The sequence below is a fragment of the Hyperolius riggenbachi genome, chromosome 6 (assembly GCF_040937935.1).
Source record: "Hyperolius riggenbachi isolate aHypRig1 chromosome 6, aHypRig1.pri, whole genome shotgun sequence".
In the NCBI taxonomy this organism is placed as follows: Eukaryota; Metazoa; Chordata; class Amphibia; order Anura; family Hyperoliidae; genus Hyperolius; species Hyperolius riggenbachi.
Window position 1 is genome coordinate 192,827,446 of NC_090651.1, and position 19,449 is coordinate 192,846,894.

Genomic DNA, 19,449 nt, shown 5'->3' on the forward strand with positions numbered 1-19,449 from the left:
TAATAATATTTTGCCTCACCAGGATTGCACTTTTATTTAGCTTTCCTGTATGACAAGAACACACACCCAGCTCTAGGGGAAGAGGGAAACAAAGGTGAATGAAGGAGGCTGGTGCACACCAAGAGTGCTTCTGAGCGTTTTTCAAATCAACAGTGATTTGAAAAGCGCTTGACTAATGTTACCCTATGTGGGTGTTCCCACAGCAGCGTTGAGATTTTTTTCAAAATCGCAGGTATACTGCATGTAGCATGTTTTTGAGCAATTCATTCAAAAATTGCTCTGAAAATCACTTCACAAAATCACACTCACAAATTGCTAGCGATTGCTATTGTCATTTTGGTGTGCACTAGCCCAGAGAGAGGAGTGGAGTAATTGAGAATAGCCTGAGATGGAGCAGAGAAGGTATCTGTATTGCAGTCCCACATCAGACAGGCTACTTGCCTGTAATCGGACTCCTGTCCCTGTCAGTCTCTCACACAAGTCAGAAAGAAGCCCTCCTGGAGTCTAGGGACTGTCAAAAACTTTTCAGCTTGTTAAACACCTTACCCACACATGCAGTCATTATAACAATGGGGAGAGACCAGACAGATGTTTGCCCACGGACCCTGAGTCCAGGCAAGCTTGGCATCATGCTGTGCATATTTACCAGCTTGCCTGCACTCTAATTTCATCATCATGTCGGACACTTCTGTGCTGTGGAGAGTCCAGGACTCCATAATCAACATTCTCTCACTGCAGGCTGCATCTTCTTGTGAGGGAAGCTGGGCTGCCTCTCATTCTATTAGCTGGAGGGAAGCACCAGAAGTAAGAAGGGAAGGAGAATGAGGCTGTTTATATGATGCGGGCTTCCCTGGCTGAATACACAGCTCAGTGCAGGGAAGAGGTTCCAGACACCCGGAATAGCCCCCTCAGTTCGCCAGTGCATAGTACAGGTGTTAAGGTGTAAAAACGCTGGGTTTAACACAGTAACGCACTTGCTTCAGCCAAACACACTGGAGTGTCTCTCTCAGTGGCAGTCAAGCAAGGACGAGATTCTCATCATGGCCCCCCTCCTTATATACAGGAGGGACTGGCCAAGGTTCCCCTCTGTGATTGGTTGCTTGGGCTTAGGCTGGGAGCCCTCTGATTGGCTGCATGACGTCATGGACCATGGTCCATGGTAACAGTACCCGGATCCATATATCCGTGGATATCCGGCATGCAGCAAAATATCCGCATAGAGCTATCCGGATTTTGACCCAACTATCTGGAATCTGAATCCAGTCCGGAACGCGTAAAAAAGTTCGGATATCCGGGTTACCCGGATATCCGGAATCCGGATGAGCAACCCTGATTGTATCACAGGAAGAAATAATCATATTCTATTAAAGCTGTTTGCAGCTAGATTTGCTGTGTAAACTATCTAAACTTTATATAAGATATATGTAACGATCGGTGTCAGCATGCAGAGAGAATCTGATTATTGGTGATCTGCAGTATCACCAAGAATACAGATATATACCTGATTATTGATGATCTGCAGAATCACCGATAATACAGATATATTGCTAACCTCTGGACACCTGAAGCGTGTAAGTGTTTGGTGTAACGGTAGAAATTGGACCACCGGGGTAGCAGGTGGCCCAATAAGGAGAGAGAGACTCTACTGTGGTCAAGGACTCCAGGAGGGGGAGTCCCTGACTGTTTTTCAGCAGCGCCCCCTCTGAGGAGCAGGGGACCCCTGCAGAAGGACTGAGCACCCCAGGAGAGGGTGACAGCCAAAAAGGTCGGGCAGGCCGGGTCGGCAACACACAAGCAGATAAAGTACGGAGACAGGAGACTGATTTGGTAACCAGGGACAGGCATGGTATATTAGTAAACAGATAACCAATAATGCCTGGTCTAGGGTGTGAGATCCGTGGTCCCACTCCCAGGAACTGGTCTAAGGAGTAACACAGATGTTATACAGTATTCCTAGTCTGGGGTGTGAGGTCTGTGGTCTCTACACCCTGGAACTGGTCTAAGGAATAACACAGATGATATACAGTATTCCTAGTCTGGGGTGTGAGGTCCGTGGCCTCTACACCCTGGAACTATGCTAGAGAATAACACAGATGATACACAGTATTCCTAGCCTGAGGTGTGAGGTCCGTGGTCTCTACACCCTGGAACTATGCTAGAGAATAACACAGATGATACACAGTAAACTGGCTAAGTGTGGATTCCTAGGTCCACCTGGTTCCACCACACTGAAGAATCTGACTAAGGTCTGAGTGCTAACACATAGGTATTCGCAACGCCAGACAACCAGCAACTGAACAGCAAGAGATATATATAGCAAAGCGCTCCACTGCGCCGCCCAGCTCCCATCAACCAATCACCTGCTGAACTGGGATCAGCTGACCGCCTCAATCAGCTGACCCTTCTTCTATTGGCATAAAGAGCCTGTCTCGCGGCGCGCGTAGCTCTCCATCTGTGTGCACTACTAGGTCCAGACGAGTCAGACGCATGTTGCTGCGGGGAAACCACCACTCTGAGCGCGGATACCGCCGCCTCACTATCAGAACGCGCTGCGGCTTCTCCGCAATCCATCACAGTACCCCCCCCCCCCCCCTTCCCGAGGAGTGGACTCCGGACACTCTCCACCAGGCTTCCCAGGATGTAAGTCATGGAACTCTTTCTTTAATTCTTCCGCATGCATGCGGCAATCTGGCACCCAAGATCTCTCCTCTATGCCATATCAGTTCCAGTGGACCAGATACTGCACCGAATTCTGCACCAGGCGAGAATCCAGAATCTTTTCAGTCTCATACTCTCTCATACTCTCATAATGGTCATCCACCAACACAGGGGGGGGGGGGGAGAGGAGTCCACCTGCACTGCTGGTTTTAACAGGGACACATGGAATGATCTCACACCTTTCATACTGGCTGGGAGATCAATAGCATACGTGACATTATTGATTTTCTTGGCCACTGGAAAAGGTCCTATAATCTTAGGACCTAGCTTGGGTGACAATTGCTTCAAGGCCAAGTGACGATTGGACACCCACACCAAATCTCCTGGAGAGAATCTTCACTCTATAGACCGATGTTTATCTGCCTGCTTCTTCTGGGTTTGGAAAGCTTTCCCTAGGTTTCTCTTAACCATTCCCCAAATCTCTTTCAGGGCCCTTTGCCAATCCTCCAGAGCTGGAAAAGGAGTAGATGCGACCGGCAAAGGAGCAAACTTAGGTGATCTCCCTGACACCACCTGTAATGGGGAGAACCCAGAAGAAGAGCTCTTCAGATTGTTGTGCGCAAACTCCGCAAACGGCAAAAACTTTACCCAATCGGTTTGTGCATCAGCAACATAACACCTGAGAAATTGTTCCAGAGATTGGTTAACTCTCTTGGTCTGACCGTTGGTCTGTGGGTGGTAGCCTGATGAGAACGCGAGCTCCATGTCTAATTGATGGCAAAAGGCCCTCCAAAATTTTGAAACAAATTGGACTCCCCGATCTGACACTACATTTTCCGGAATGCCAAGCAGCCGGAAGATGTGCTGGATGAAGAGATCAGCCAATTCCTGGGCCGAGGGGAGTCATTTCAGAGGGACAAAGTGTGCCATCTTACTGAAACGATCCACTACCACCCAAATGACCGACTTGCCTTCAGACCGAGGAAGTTCACCCACAAAATCCATGGAAATATGAGTCCAGGGTTCATTGGGGACTGGCAAGGACTGTAAAGTGCCAACGGGGGCCTGACGAGAGGGCTTACTCCTCGCACATACCGCACACTCTCTTACAAATTCCTTACAATCTGTCGCCAAAGTAGGCCACCAGGCACATCTAGCTAATAGATCCTGAGTTCTGGTGGCTCCAGGATGACCAGCATTCTTGTGAGAATTAAAGAATTGCAGGATTTGTAGGCGGAAAGGCAGTGGCACAAATATGACCCCCTCAGGCTTCCCCTCTGGAACATCCTGTTGGTAGGGACTCAAAGTGACTGTCCAATCTCTCCATGTCTCAGTGGCTGCCAAAACTACCTTTGGGGGTAGGATGGTCTCAGGGGCTGCAGGCTGCACTGACTCGGGCTCAAAACACCTGGAAAGAGCACCGGCCTTGATATTCTTACTTCCGGGAGTATACGGGATTATAAATCTAAATCTTGCAAAAAACAGGGACCACTGGGCCTGTCGAGGGCTAAGTCTCTTAGCCCCCTCAATATACTCCAAATTCTTGTGATCTGTATAAACTGTGATAATGTGTACTGCACCCTCTAACCAGTGTCGCCATTCCTCAAAAGCTAATTTGATGGCCAAGAGCTCTCGGTTGCCGACGTCATAGTTTTTCTCGGCAGGTGAAAATCTGCGAGAAAAGTAGGCACATGGGTGCAGCTTGCCCTGCAAGCCTGACTTCAAGGACAGCACAGCTCCCACCCCCACCTCTGAGGCATCAACCTCCACGATGAAGGGAAAGGCAACGTCAACATGCCTCAGTATCAGGGCAGAACAAAACAGTTTTTTTAGGGTTGAAAAGGCCGCATGAGCCTCTGGTGACCAGTGATGAGTGTCAGACCCTTTCCTTGTGAGACTGGTGAGAGGAGCGATGATGGTAGAGTACCACTTAATGAACCTTCTGTAGTAATTGGCAAACCCCAGGAATCTCTGAAGTGCCTTCAGCCCCATAGGCTGAGGCCACTCCAGGACAGCAGAAACTTTCCCTGGGTCCATCGAGAGGCCAGAAGTGGAGATGATGTACCCCAAGAAGGCTACTGACTCTACCTCAAAGAGGCATTTCTCCAGTTTGGCATAAAGTTGATTCTGTCTTAACTTCTTTAACAACCATTTGACATGCTGGCGATGTTCAGAGAGACTGGACGAAAAGATTAGTATATCGTCCAAGTAGACCAGAACAAATTTCCCCAACACTTCCCTGAACACCTCATTAATTAACTCCTGGAAGACGGCCGGTGCGTTACACAACCCGAAGGGCATCACCAGGCACTCGTAATGCCCGTCGGGCGTGTTGAAGGCCGTCTTCCATTCGTCACCATCCCTGATACGGACTAAGTTGTATGCACCCCTGAGATCTAGCTTGGAAAAAATCTTGGCGTTGGTCACCTGCGTGAACAAATCGTCAATCAATGGCAAAGGGTAACGGTTTTTCACTGTGATCTTATTCAGGCCTCGATAATCAATACAAGGACGGAGGCCTCCGTCTTTTTTCTTTACAAAAAATAAACCTGCCCCTGCTGGTGAACGAGACGGACGGATGAACCCTTTTGCCAAGTTTTCCTTGATGTATTCTTGCATAGCTAGTTTCTCTGGCCCAGACAAGTTATAAAGATGACCCCTGGGCGGCATACAACCAGATCTCAGATCGATGGGACAATCGAAGGCACGGTGGGGGGGGGAAGTTTGTCTGCTGATTTGGGACAGAAGACATCAGCAAATTCTGTGTATTGTCTCGGTACACCTTCAACCTGAATGTTGGTATTACCCGTGGTTACTTTCGCTAAACAATGATGATAACAATGGGACGACCAGCTCGTTAGCTGACCTGAAACCCAGTCTATCTGAGGCGAGTGAATTTGTAACCAGGGCATGCCAAGAATGATGGTAGAGGTTGCCATATGCAAAACCAGAAATTGCAGATTCTCCCCACGTAATACCCCCACCCTGAGTTGCAAACTGGGAGTATGGGATAAAGGGTGTCTACTCTGCAGAGGAGAGTCATCTACAGCCGTGACCAGGATCGGTTGATCCAAGGGGGACATGGGTATTCCCAATTTTTTAGCAAACTCGTAATCTATAAAATTAGCTGCTGAGCCGGAATCAATGAAAGCTTCAGTGGAAACAGTCTGTCCTTCCCACGTGACAGAACAGGGAAGTAGCAGATGATTGTTATGTAGAGGTAAAGACTGCGCGCCTAGGGTATTACCTCTGACTACTCCTAGGCGGCAGCGTTTCCCAACTTCCTGGGGCAATTCTGCACTCTATGACCCTCCTCTGCACAGTATAAACAGAGCTGTTCTGTCTTCCTGCGATTCCTCTCTGACCGCGTCAATTTGGACTGACCAATTTGCATTGGCTTAGGTGGCAGTGAGGCAGGTGTAGGAGTGGCATAGGAGACATATCTGATTCTGTCTTTACCACGGGTTTGTTTCTGATAACGTAACCGACGATCAACCCGTACTGCCAAATAAATTGCTTCCTCAATGGTTTTCGGTTCAGGGTACCCCAATATCAATCCAGAGACTGTATCTGACAACCCTGATAGAAAACAATCTAGCAACGCAAAAGCCCCCCACCTAGCCGAGACCGACCACTTCCTGAACTCAGCTGCATAAACCTCCACTGAATCCTTGCCTTGGCGCAAGGTCTTCAACTTCCATTCAGCGGTAGAGGCAATGTCTGGATCATCATAAATTATGGCCATGGATTTAAAAAACTCCTCAACTGACCTAAGTGTTTCATGCCCTGACGCTAAATTATACGCCCAGGTCTGAGCATCCCCTGAGAGTAAGGTTTTAATAAAGACAATTCTCTGAGCCTCTGTTCCTGACAGGTTAGGCCTCAGTTCAAAATATGACATTACACAATTCTTAAAATTCTGAAAGTCAGATCTATGGCCAGAAAACGTTTCGGGTACAGACATTCTTAAGTCTGTGACTGGAGGGGATCGCACTGAATTTACAGTCGTCTGGAAGACTTGTAGTGACCCAGATAAAGCAGAGATCTGGGTCTGCTGACCGTCCATCACTCTGATGAGATTTTCCACCGAGGTGGTGAGTGTGTCAAGACGACTGCTAAGTGCGTTTATATTGTTTTGGTCTGGCGTTCTGTAACGATCGGTGTCAGCATGCAGAGAGAATATGATTATTGGTGATCTGCAGTATCACCAAGAATATGACCCTCCTGATTATTGATGATCTGCAGAACCACCGATAATACAGATATATTGCTAACCACTGGACACCTGAAGCGTGTAAGTGTTTGGTGTAACGGTAGAAATTGGACCACCGGGGTAGCAGGTGGTCCAATAAGTAGAGCGAGACTCTACTGTGGTCAAGGACTCCAGGAGGGGGAGTCCCTGACTGTTTTGCAGCAGCGCCCCCTCTGAGGAGCAGGGGACCCCTGCAGGAGGACTGAGCACCCCAGGAGAGGGTGACAGCCAAAAAGGTCGGGCAGGCCGGGTCGGCAACACACAAGCAGATAAAGTACGGAGACAGGAGACTGATTTGGTAACCAGGGACAGGCAGGGTATATTCGTAAACAGATAACCAATAATGCCTGGTCTAGGGTGTGAGATCCGTGGTCCCACTCCCAGGAACTGGTCTAAGGAGTAACACAGATGTTATACAGTATTCCTAGTCTGGGGTGTGAGGTCCGTGGTCTCTACACCCTGGAACTGGTCTAAGGAATAACACAGATGATATACAGTATTCCTAGTCTGGGGTGTGAGGTCCGTGGTCTCTACACCCTGGAACTATGCTAGAGAATAACACAGATGATACACAGTATTCCTAGCCTGAGGTGTGAGGTCCGTGGTCTCAACACCCTGGAACTGGTCTAAGGAATAACACAGATGATATACAGTATTCCTAGTCTGGGGTGTGAGGTCCGTGGTCTCTACACCCTGGAACTATGCTAGAGAATAACACAGATGATACATAGTATTCCTAGCCTGAGGTGTGAGGTCCTTGGTCTCTACACCCTGGAACTATGCTAGAGAATAACACAGATGATACACAGTAAACTGGCTAAGTGTGGATTCCCAGGTCCACCTGGTTCCACCACACTGAAGGATCTGACTAAGGTCTGAGTGCTAACACATAGGTATTCGCAACGCCAGGCAACCAGCAACTGAACAGCAAGAGATATATATAGCAAAGCGCTCCACAGCGCCGCCCAGCTCCCATCAACCAATCACCTGCTGAGCTGGGATCAGCTGAACCTTCTCCTATTGGCATAAAGAGCCTGTCTCGCGGGGCGCGCGCATAGCTCTCCATCTGTGTGCACTACTAGGTCCAGACGAGTCAGACGCATGTTGCTACGGGGAAACCGCCGCTCTGTGCGCGGATACTGCCGCCTCACTATCAGAACGCGCGGCGGCTTCTCCGCAATTCATCACAATATATAGACGAGTTACTTGTTATAATTCGTTTTTCATCTCGGATCCGCTTTAAGTGCTATGAGACATTATTGTTGTTGTTATTGTAAGAGTTCAGACACTATTAATTTGTGCACATCATATTGCCACACCCACAATCTGCCTGGACTATGCCCACCGCACCATGATTAATAACAGAGCCCAAAAGTGCCCCGGATCTTATGGGATCCTAGCAACGCCCCTGCTTATCACATATGATGCAGACAGAGGAAGCATGCTCATTGGTTCCTTATTTATAACTCCCCTTTTGCAAATATTTTATCCATATTTTAAGCTTAAAGTGAACCAGTGATTACTAGACAGTTATAGTATATTATATGAACAATTGATGAACCTGTTAAATATATGTGAAGCAGATATTTGCTGTGGTTAAACCGAGCAGTGCTATATGTGTTATATATCAGGCAGCTAGTCATTCAGCCATTTCAGAGTTTATATGTTATATTAGGCTGCTAGCCATTCAGCCATTTCAGTGCTATATGTGTTATATGTTAGGCAACTAGCCATTCAGCCATTTTAGTGATTTGAAGAAGAAAAGATGAGGCATAGTCCCCAACCGTCCCGTTTTCGTCGGGACCGACACGATTTGGAAGGGCTCTCCCGCTATCCCGCTATGACCCCCCAGTGTCCCGGCTGGCTGGGGGGTCAGATGCATGGGCGGACTACCTATTTGTGCAGGAAGGGAGGCAGCCAGTGAAAGGGAGCTGGTGGCAAAGTGGCAGAGAAGGGGGAAAGTCTCCCCCCCCCCCTTCCCTCACCTTGGGGCTCCCTTTCCTGGCTCTCCCTTCCGGAATAATGTGTTTCTCCGCAGCGGCTGACAGCGGGCGGGGAGGACTTACCGGTTACTGCTGTTACCCAGCCGCCGGAGAGAGCTGTGATCTGTGCGCCGCAAGTCTGGTCTACTCAAGACCAGACTAGCGGCGCACAGATCACAGCTCCCTCTGCCGGCTGGAAGGACAGCGGTAACCGGTAAGTCCTCCCCGCCCGCTGTCAGCCGCTGCGGAGAAACACATTAATCCGGAAGGGAGAGCCAGGAAAGGGAGCCCCAAGGTGAAGGAAGGGGAGGGATACTTCCCCCTTTTCCACCACTTTGCCACCAGCTCCCTTTCACTGTCTGCCTCCCTTCCTGGGGGCACCTATACACCTGGCTATACTGGGGCACCTATACACCTGGCTACATATACTGGGGGCACCTATACACCTGGCTACATATACTGGGGACATATACCTCTGGCTACATATACTGGGCATATATACACCTGGCTACATATACTGGGGACACCTATACACCTGGCTACATATACTGGGGACACCTATACAGCTGGCTAGATATACTGGGGACACCTATACACCTGGCTACATATACTGGGGAGACCTATACACGTGGCTATACTGGGGAGACCTATATACCTGGCTGCATATACTGGGGAGACCTATACACCTGGCTACATATACTGGGGAGACCTATACACGTGGCTATACTGGGGAGACCTATATACCTGGCTGCATATACTGGGGAGACCTATACACCTGGCTGCATATACTGGGGAGATACTTTAAATTGATATATTACTAATTTTAAAGTGTTAATATAAAGGAAAATGAACCAGGATAGAAAGGACCAGTGTGGTTTGAATTATAAAACCACATATTTTTCTTAGGAAATCTTTATGGTATGCATGACTAGAGGTGTGACGGGGCGTGATCAGGGGTGTGGCAGAGGCGTGGCTTAAGTGCCCCTCTTTCTCATCTCAAAATGTTGGGAGGTATGGATTAGGTCACACTGCCAGTATGCAATGTGTGTGTTCTGTTCACATGAAGTCTTAAAACTCATAAATCTGTAGGAATATGTTTATTGTATTTGCATTTGAGCTAGTGTGCAGCCACATGTGTGTTTAGTGACTACCTGCAGTCAGCCATGCTGGAACCATGTGTCACAGTGAATCTATGCAGTTAAAAAGATCAGCCAGAAAAGTTAATGCATCTTTACCTGCTCAGCAAGAAATGCTTTTGTATTTGCACTTTTATATGACTGTTATATGGACAAGAACTGGATGTTATTGTGAAATATTTTTTTATTGAAAACCTTTTTCTATGCTATCCAAACTATGTTGTTTGAATAAATTCTAATCTGACATGATGCAGACAGAGGAAGCATGCTCATTGAGTCCTTATTTATAACTCCCCTTTTTCAGGGTGTAACATCAGCTTCTGCCACGGAAGAGCGCTAACTGGTAAACACAGGATGTTAACAATATGTCTGCTTCTATGAAAGAAGGGAATGGACACACTGCAGATTTATTGCAGGATTTGTATCAACTGTAACAAATGTTTTTCTTTAAAGGTTATAATGCTGCTGCATATGCTTTAGAACAGAGAGGAAGTTCTGAGTTTAGGTCAGCTTTGATTAGTCAGAAGGTGGGGCATGCCTATGTAAGGGCCTGTTCAGCACTCAGGCCTTGTCAAATTATTTTGTTAGCTTATGCCTAAAGCTGCTAGACAGAGCCGGATTAAGGCCAACTGGGGCCCTAAGCAATACAGCAGATTTGGGCCCCCTTCCCTAAACCTCCTCCAACATTCTATGCATCAATTCAGACATGAAGGGAGAGGGATATGGAGGCTGAAACACACAGGACACACACACACACACACACCACAAAGGGCACACACACACACACACCACAAAGGGCACACACACCCACCCACCAGGCACACACACACACCCGACACACACACACACGACACACACACACCCGACACACACACACACCAGATACACACCCACACGCACACCACATACACTAGACACACACACACACATACACCAGGCACACACCCACCAGACACACACACACACACACACACACACACACACACCAGGCACACACCCACCACACACACACACACACACACACACACACACACACACACACACACACACACACCAGACACACACACACCAGACACACACACACCAGACACACACACACACACACACCAGACACACCCACCAGACACACCCACCAGGCACAAACACCCACACACCAGGCACACACCCACCAGACACACACACACACACACACCAGACACACAAACACACCCACCCACCAGGCACACACACACACCCACCTGACACACACACACCCACCAGACACACACACACACACACACACACACACACACACACACACACACACACACACACACACACACACACACACACACACACACACACACACACACACACACACACACACACACACACGGAACTATTGAAATCAGAGCTTTCTTTTTCTTTCACACACTTCATGTCAGCACCAGCAACCAGGCAACTGCAAGACCTCTAAACTCCTCTGATGACCTGGTGTAAAGATTGAAAAGATTAGACTTCAGAGCAACTGGCCAACTGTACCTGGCAGCAGACAGCCTGCTGAGAGCTATAGTGTTAATTAGTAGTAGAAGGGAGAGAGATCACAGGCACGGGATGGAGGTGACAGAGGAACTAATAATGTACACTGAATTGTGGAGGAAAGAATGCAGAACATCAGCAGACACACAGCGCGGATCCATCCTTACTGCTCAGATCCTTTAATCCATGCCCTGAAAGCAGCTGACCAGAAGTTTGTGAAGAGGGTGGAGGGAGAGCTGAAGAGAGACGCTGCTACAGGTGGCTAAGCTGCAATGTTCGTGCAGCTGCTGCTGGCTTGTGTTGATATGCTGCTCTTTGCTCCCTCTCTATTCGGGCAGACTTCCTGTATTTAGAAGCCCGCTGCCCTGCCTGCACACACACGTTAACTCTCTGTGGGCTGAGGTGAAGGCTGGAGCGTCTGTTTACCATAGCAACAGCGACGCTCAGCCTCACCTTATTTCCGGAAACTGAACAGCGCTGCAGCAGGCCAGGCAGGAAGGAGGGTAAAAGAGCCGGATTACATGCGGATGGGGCTCCGTAGCCACAGCAGCAGGCATGAAAAAGTTAATGGAATGGAAGGATGCTGATGGGGCCCTTTAGACCCAGGATGGGGCCCTAAGCTGGAGCTTGCTTTGCCTGGTGGATGATCCGGCCCTGCTGCTAGACACTGGACAACTCTGTAGCTGTTTCTTGTTTCTGTTTCTTGTCTGAAGAGCACAAGCTTTTTATCTTTATTCTGTCTGTCTGATTACCCTAGTTTTGATTCTTGCTTTGCCTTATGACCTTGCTACTTGCCTGCTGCTTTTTGTACCGCATATCCCTGTATGTATTCGTGCTTGCTGTTCACTTGTTGATTAGTTAGTCAGTTAGGATTGTTGCTTACTGGGGTTGTGTTGAGGGGGCTTATTGGGATATGAGGTTTAGTTCATGCTTGCAGTATTCCCAATTGTAAATAGTGCACTAACCTTATATTACTGAAACATTTGGTTAGCTGCTTCTCTGTGCAGACTTGCAGAAATCTGTCTGCACAGCACGTGACACTTACCCACATTGGAAATGTAAAGTGGAAGCCAGTAAAGGAAGGTGTAACTAACTAGCTTGGCGAACATCAGACAGAGCGAGAACTCCATAACACCCTGGAAAGAAAACAGCAATTGTGAGTAGACATGAGGCCTACGTAACAATGTATGTAATGTATATAAAGGGGTCACTGCTTACCGGGATCTTCAGAGCTCCCCAGAAGCTAATAGCCTGTGGTGGGTGTTCAGTCAATTGGTGATTCACAGAATTCTCTATTTCTACCCCAGTCTTGCATATGTTTTCTGTGCTGCTGTTTATGGTCTGGATGTTGTTTAGTTCACCTTTCCCTTCATCCTAAAAGATATAGTTCTAAATAAAAGTTTTGCACTAATAAGCCAGAAGAGGAAAAGCAGATGCTTTGATTTTTTATTTTTTTGCTTTGATTTTTTTTATAAGCCACCATCCTTATTTAGTTTCAAAGCAGGGGCGTTACAATAGACCCTGCAAGGGATGCCTCCGCAGGGGGGGGCAGGCGCCACAGGGGGCCCGTGGGGGGGAAAGTTTGAGAGACTGACAGCTTAAAGGACCTACGAGCCCAAATATAAAAAAAAAGACAAGTACCTTAAACACTTTTAAATGCACGGAGGACGCCGTCCGCGTCCTCCGTGCAGTTCCGACGGGTCCCCGCAGTTTGATCGCCCCCCGTGCCGCTCCCGACCACACAGACGGGGTCGGGCTCCCCTTCCTCTCGATCCACGCACAGTAGCAGGGATCGAGGGGGGAGGCCCTAGAGCTGCGCAGCTGCACTAACGTGTATGCGGACTGCGCAGCCGCGGCCAGCTCCGGCGGCCATCTTATGAGAGGAAGGGGAGCCCGACCCCGTCTGTGGGGTTGGGAGCGGCACAGGGGGCGATCAGACTGCGGGGACCCGGCGGAACTGCAAGGAGGACGCGGACGGCGTCCTCCGTGCATTTAAAAGTGTTTAAGGTACTTGTCTTTTTTTATATTTGGGCTCGTAAGTCCTTTAAGGCATGGAGAAAAAAAAAACGTATTCTGCTCTCACAGCATTGTTATATTGACTTCATGTGTCCACCACACAGATAAGGAATCACACACACTTTGGAATTTGTACACTGTCCCTTCTCCCTAGGGTTCGTAAAAAACATCTGTCTCTTACTGCTGCAAAGTTCTAAAGACTTGATGTACAACCTTAAAACAAATGAGTCACATTTTGAAAAAAAGTTGTATACTTTCCCTTTTCAGCAAAAGGATTCCTAGATTCTTATCACGCGGGATAATGACTTTATGGCCTCTGAATACTTTTACAACTCAATGGAGTGAGATTGATGTCTTACTGTTGCTGTATTTATTTGTAAAACAGAGGCGCCAGCAGGATAAAATTAGGTAAAATGTTTAAAAATTGCTTGGAGTAAGTGGTGGGCTTACCTCCACAAAGCAGACACAAAATACTGTCTCAATAACAATAAACACATTTATTATACGGTACCCCAAAAGTGCAATGCGTTTCGCAGGTCAAACCCGCTTCATCAGGCAAAAAAATGGGGACAACTGTGAATGGGAAACAATAAACAGGACTATAACATTACAGCAGAAATAAACATTTAGATATATACATTACAGGATATGTTATAAAGATGTGAGTATTGTGAATCCACCATGAAAAATCGGTCTCCCCAAACCCACTCTTTTCACGGGAGTTGTCCCACCCCCAAAAAGTTTTGACATCACCACCAGTTCCTCCACAGCGCCCAAGTCCCAACGTAACAAACCTAACATAAATCCGCAAATTAACCCTAAAAAGACATTACGCCATAAAAAACCTCTAATCTACCATTAACATCGACTGCACTTCACTCATCATCACAACCAATGACTCCCTACCTACCACAATTGTTTCCCACCCGGAGGTCAACACTGAAAAATACATTACCACGCAGTTAAAAGGTAGATCACGGTTCTATTCAGTTTCCTCCAAGGGTTGTTTCATTGAAACATTTTATTCCCTGGTCCTTAAAGACCTACAAGCCTTACAAGACCCTCCACTCACCTCTAAATCCAACCTCACCCAACAAGAATCCTCGGCCCTTAAAAAACTACAAATTAATCATAACTTAGTCATCAAACCCGCTGATAAGGGGGCAGCATAGTGATACTAAACCGCTCTGATTACTTGGAGAAGGCAGCCAGGCTCCTGAACAACCCAAAACATTATGAAACCCTGACCACTGATCCTACCCTTACCCTCAATAACTCCCTCAAATCCCTCATTAATAACGCCTTCATGTCAAATATAGTTACAAAAAAGGAAAGAAACTTCATCATTAATACTCAACCCAACTACCCATTGCCGTTCCGCTTATTTGATGGTAGATTTTATCGTTAAACATGAAGATGTTGTTATTGTAATTGTTATTGAGTTTTTGTGTATTTTTGGTAAGTAGTAAAATATAGATTTTACTACTTACCAAAAATACACAAAAACTCAACAACAATTACAATAACAACATCTTCACGGTTAACGATAAAATCTACCATCAAATAAGCGGAATGGCAATGGGTAGTTCCTTCGCCCCCTCATAGGCTAATCTCACCATGGGCCTCCTTGAAAAACTCAAATTATCTCCACACAACCCCTTTACCAATAATATTGTATTCTATAAACGTTATATCAACGATCTTATCTTTATTTGGAGAGGGGACACTCTCCTCATCCCAGACTTTGTCAGTTACTTAAATTCCAACCCAGCAGAGCTCCAATTCACATATCAACACCATACCTCCTCTATTGAATTTCTAGATCTCACACTATACATAGAATCAAATCAGATTAAAACCAAGACCTACTTCAAACCGGTTGATGCCAACAATTACATACACTTCCATAGTTTTCATCATCACCCATGGATTACAAATACTACCTACAGCCAATACAGAAGGATACATAGGAATTGCACAGACTCATCACAATTTGATACCCAATCTGAAACTCTCACCCAAAAATTGAATGATCGTCACTATCCGAAAAAACTCATCAAAGATGCCAAATACAAAGCAAAACACCCCAACCCTTCCTCAGGTAACACTCATCAAATCAACAATACTGACCCACCCAGATTCATTACTAGATACAATGCCCAGCTTATGTTCATCCGTAATATCCTTAAAAACAGATGGGAGATCCTGATGCCGGACCCATTCCTATGTCCCCTATTACCCAAAACACCCTCAATCACCTACAGGAGAGCCCCCAACCTCTGTAACATTCTAACACCCAGCAAACTACGTATACCAAAAACCAACCATCCAACCACCCAGTTACCACAATAGTCTGTCTGTTTCCCCTGCAAGAACAACCGCTGTACAGCATGTAAAAATTCACAATACTCACATCTTTATAACATCCTGTAATGTATATCTAAATGTTTATTTCTGCAGTTATGTTATAGCCTTGTTGTAATAAATAGCGGAGATGCCGCCGCAGCGGTGAGCGGCATGGCGGCTGTCTCCGCGTCTCAGCCGGCGGCCTCCGCCGCGCAGTTACATGGTGGAGTTTTGCCTGGTCCTTCAGTTGCACATAGACTGAGCGCTACGCGCGCGCGCCAGGCGACAGGACCTTTATGCGAATAGAAGGGGAGTCAGCTGATCGGCCGGTCAGCTGACTCCAGCAGTGCTCCTGATTGGCTGAGAGACTGGGGCGGCGCTGTGGGGCGCTCTCAGTATATATAGGACCTGCCTGTCAGTAGCTCCTCGTCTGCTGTTGCAAATGCTACGTGTTAGCACTCAGACCTTAGTCAGATCCCAAAGTGTGCTAGAACCAGAAGGAGCTGGGGATCCACACTTAATCAGATTCTGTTGATAGCTTAAAGTACTCATTGAATTGTATTATTTGTTATGACCTTCTGCTAGCCTTGACTACTCTTCTGCCTACTGATTCTGTGCTTCTGCCTATCTGATCCTGTTGCGGACTCAGCCTGAACACTACTATGATTTGGCCTTCTGTCTTTGTACCGTATTTGTCCGTTTGTTGCCGAATCTGCCTGTCTGACTCTCCCGCCCTCACCAGTGAGCCTAGCCCATGGTGAGGGATTCTCTGTACAGCTTAATCACCTACCCCTCAGGTGACCAGTAGCTGCAGTACAGTCTTAATCACCTGCTCCTCAGGTGACCAGTAGTTGCAGTACAGTCTTAATCACCTGCTCCTCAGGTGACTAGTAACTACGGTACTGTCCTCATCACCTGCTCCTCAGGTGATTAGGAGCTGCAGTACAGTCTTGATCTCCTGCCCCTCAGGTGATCACCGGCTGCAGTGCAGTCTGAATCACCAGCTCCACGGGTGTTCAGTACACATTGTATTACTGTTGCACCAAACACCTATCTTTACATCTGGTTGCCCTGTGTCTCGCTATACTCGCATTATTGGTGATCTTGCAGATCACCACATAATCAGGTAAAGCATCTGTATTATTGGTGATACTGCAGATCACCAATAATCAGAAAATCTGTTCTTGCTGACACCGATAGTTACAGAACAGCAGACCAAACATTATGGACGCACTGCATAGTCAGGTTGAAGTCCCGACCACCGCGGTAAACAATTTTATCGGGGTGATCAATATCCAACAGACTCAGATCAATCAACTGTCTGGGACAGTACAGGTACTTCAAACGACTATTGATACAGTGCGATCCCCTTCAGTCACGGACCTTCGTATGTCCGTACCCAAAAAGTTTTCTGGGCATAGATCTGACTTTCAGAATTTCAGAAACCGTGTGCTATCCTATTTTGAGTTGAGGCCCAATCTGTCAGGATCTGAGAACCAGAGAGTAACCTTTATAAAGACCCTTTTGTCAGGAGATTCACAAACATGGGCATATAGTCTTCAAACAGGGCATGAGGCATTATCCTCAGTTCAGGAGTTTTTTAAGGCCATGGCAGTTATATACGATGATCCGGATATTGCTATTACGGCTGAGAGGAAACTAAAGACTCTCAGGCAGGGTCGTAATCCAGTGGAGGTTTATGCCGCAGAGTTTAGTAGGTGGGCTGTATCAGCTAGATGGGGAACGTATGCTTTATTAGACTGTTTCCTGTCATGACTATCCGATGCAGTTGCTGATTTGATGTTAGGGCATCCTGAGCCTAAATCTCTAGACAAAGCAATTTCATTGGCGGTGCGGGTTGATCGCCGCCTTCGCTATCAAAGACAAACCCGGGGGACAAATGCTGTAAGATCTGTTCTCTACGCCTCTTCTCCACCCTCGTCACCTCAGGACGAACCGATGCAGTTCGGTCAGTCTAGGTTAACTCAAGTGGAGAAGAATCGCAGAAGGTCAGAAAGACTCTGTCAATACTGTGCTGAGGAGGGTCATATTGTCCAGAATTGCCCTAAAAAAGTCGGGAAACGCTGCCACCTAGGTGTAGTCAGAGGTAATACCCTAGGCGAGCCGGGTTTACCTCTAGATAATAATCGCTTACACCTCCCTTGCTCCATTACCTGGGAGGGTCGGGGCCATGGCCACAGAAGCATTCGTGGACTCAGGCTCTGCAGCCAATTTTATGGATTATGACTTTGTCAAAAAATTGGGGATTCCCTAACTTCCTTTAGACCGTCAGATTTTGATCACAGCGGTAGATGATTCTTTGTTACAGTGTAGACAGCCTCTCTCCCAGACCCCCTTATTGTTGTGTAATATAGGGGTTCTACATAAGGAGAAACTATAGTTCTTTGTCCTGCAAATGGCAACCTCTGCCATAATCCTCGGTATGCCTTGGTTGCAACTACACTCCCCTCAGATCCACTGGGCTTTAGGTCAGCTACAGAGCTGGTCAGCCCATTGTCATCATCATTGTTTGGAGAAAGTTGCTGTTTGCGCCACCAAGGTTCAGGTGAAAGGGGTGCCAGTGCAGTACGCAGAATTTTCTGATGTGTTTTGTCCAAGATCAGCAGAGAAACTCCCGCCACACCGGAGCTTCGACTGTCCCATAGAGTTAAGATCAGGTTGTATGCCCCCTAGAGGCCATCTCTATAATCTGTCGGGGCCAGAGAAGCTGGCTATGCAGGAATACATTAAAGAAAATTTGGCCAAGGGCTTTATCCGTCCTTCTCGGTCACCAGCAGGGGCTGGGTTCTTTTTTGTACAGAAAAAGGATGGTGGGCTATGAGCTTGTATTGACTATCGGGGTTTAAATAAGATCACAGTGAAAAATCGCTATCCACTGCCTTTGATTGACGATTTGTTTGCGCAGGTGACTAATGCCAGTATCTTCTCTAAGCTAGACCTACGAGGAGCATACAATCTGGTACGCATTAGGGACGGTGATGAATGGAAGACGGCATTCAACACGCCCGATGGGCACTACGAGTATCTGGTCATGCCCTTCGGGTTGTGTAATGCTTCTGCCGTCTTCCAGGAGTTGATCAATGAAGTCTTTAGGGAAGTTGTGGGAAAATTTGTGCTGGTGTATCTGGACGATATACTGATTTTCTCACCCAATCTAACAGAACATCAGAAACGTGACGTTTGTTTTAAGAAAATTGAGGCAGAACTCGCGAAGTTAGAGAAATGCCTCTTTGAAGTCACTAAGGTCCCTTTTTTGGGATATATTATTTCCACTTCAGGTCTCTCCATGGATCCTGAAAAATACTCTGCTGTATTAGAGTGGCCTCAACCTGTAGGATTGAAGGCACTCCAAAGATTTCTTGGCTTCGCCAATTACTACAGGAAGTTCATCAAAGGGTTTTCTTCTGTAGTGTCACCCATCACCAACCTTACCAAGAAGGGGGCTGACACTTACCATTGGACAGTAGAGGCACAGTCTGCCTTCGCTACGTTGAAAAAGTTATTTTGTTCTGCTCCCATT

General features: G+C 47.1%; 1 protein-coding gene across 3 annotated transcripts in view; it reads right to left on the bottom strand.

The window, feature by feature from the left end:
- Positions 1-19,449, bottom strand: part of SLC37A2 (solute carrier family 37 member 2) — a 1,087,044-nt gene that overhangs the window by 535,523 nt on the left and 532,072 nt on the right. For all 3 annotated transcript variants that reach the window (XM_068240256.1, XM_068240255.1, XM_068240254.1), the window contains exons 9-10: positions 12,765-12,920; positions 12,592-12,682 (exon numbers count right to left, since the gene is read on the bottom strand). In XM_068240256.1, coding sequence (XP_068096357.1) covers positions 12,592-12,682; positions 12,765-12,920 — 247 coding nt within the window. The remainder of the gene's footprint in view (positions 1-12,591; positions 12,683-12,764; positions 12,921-19,449) is intronic.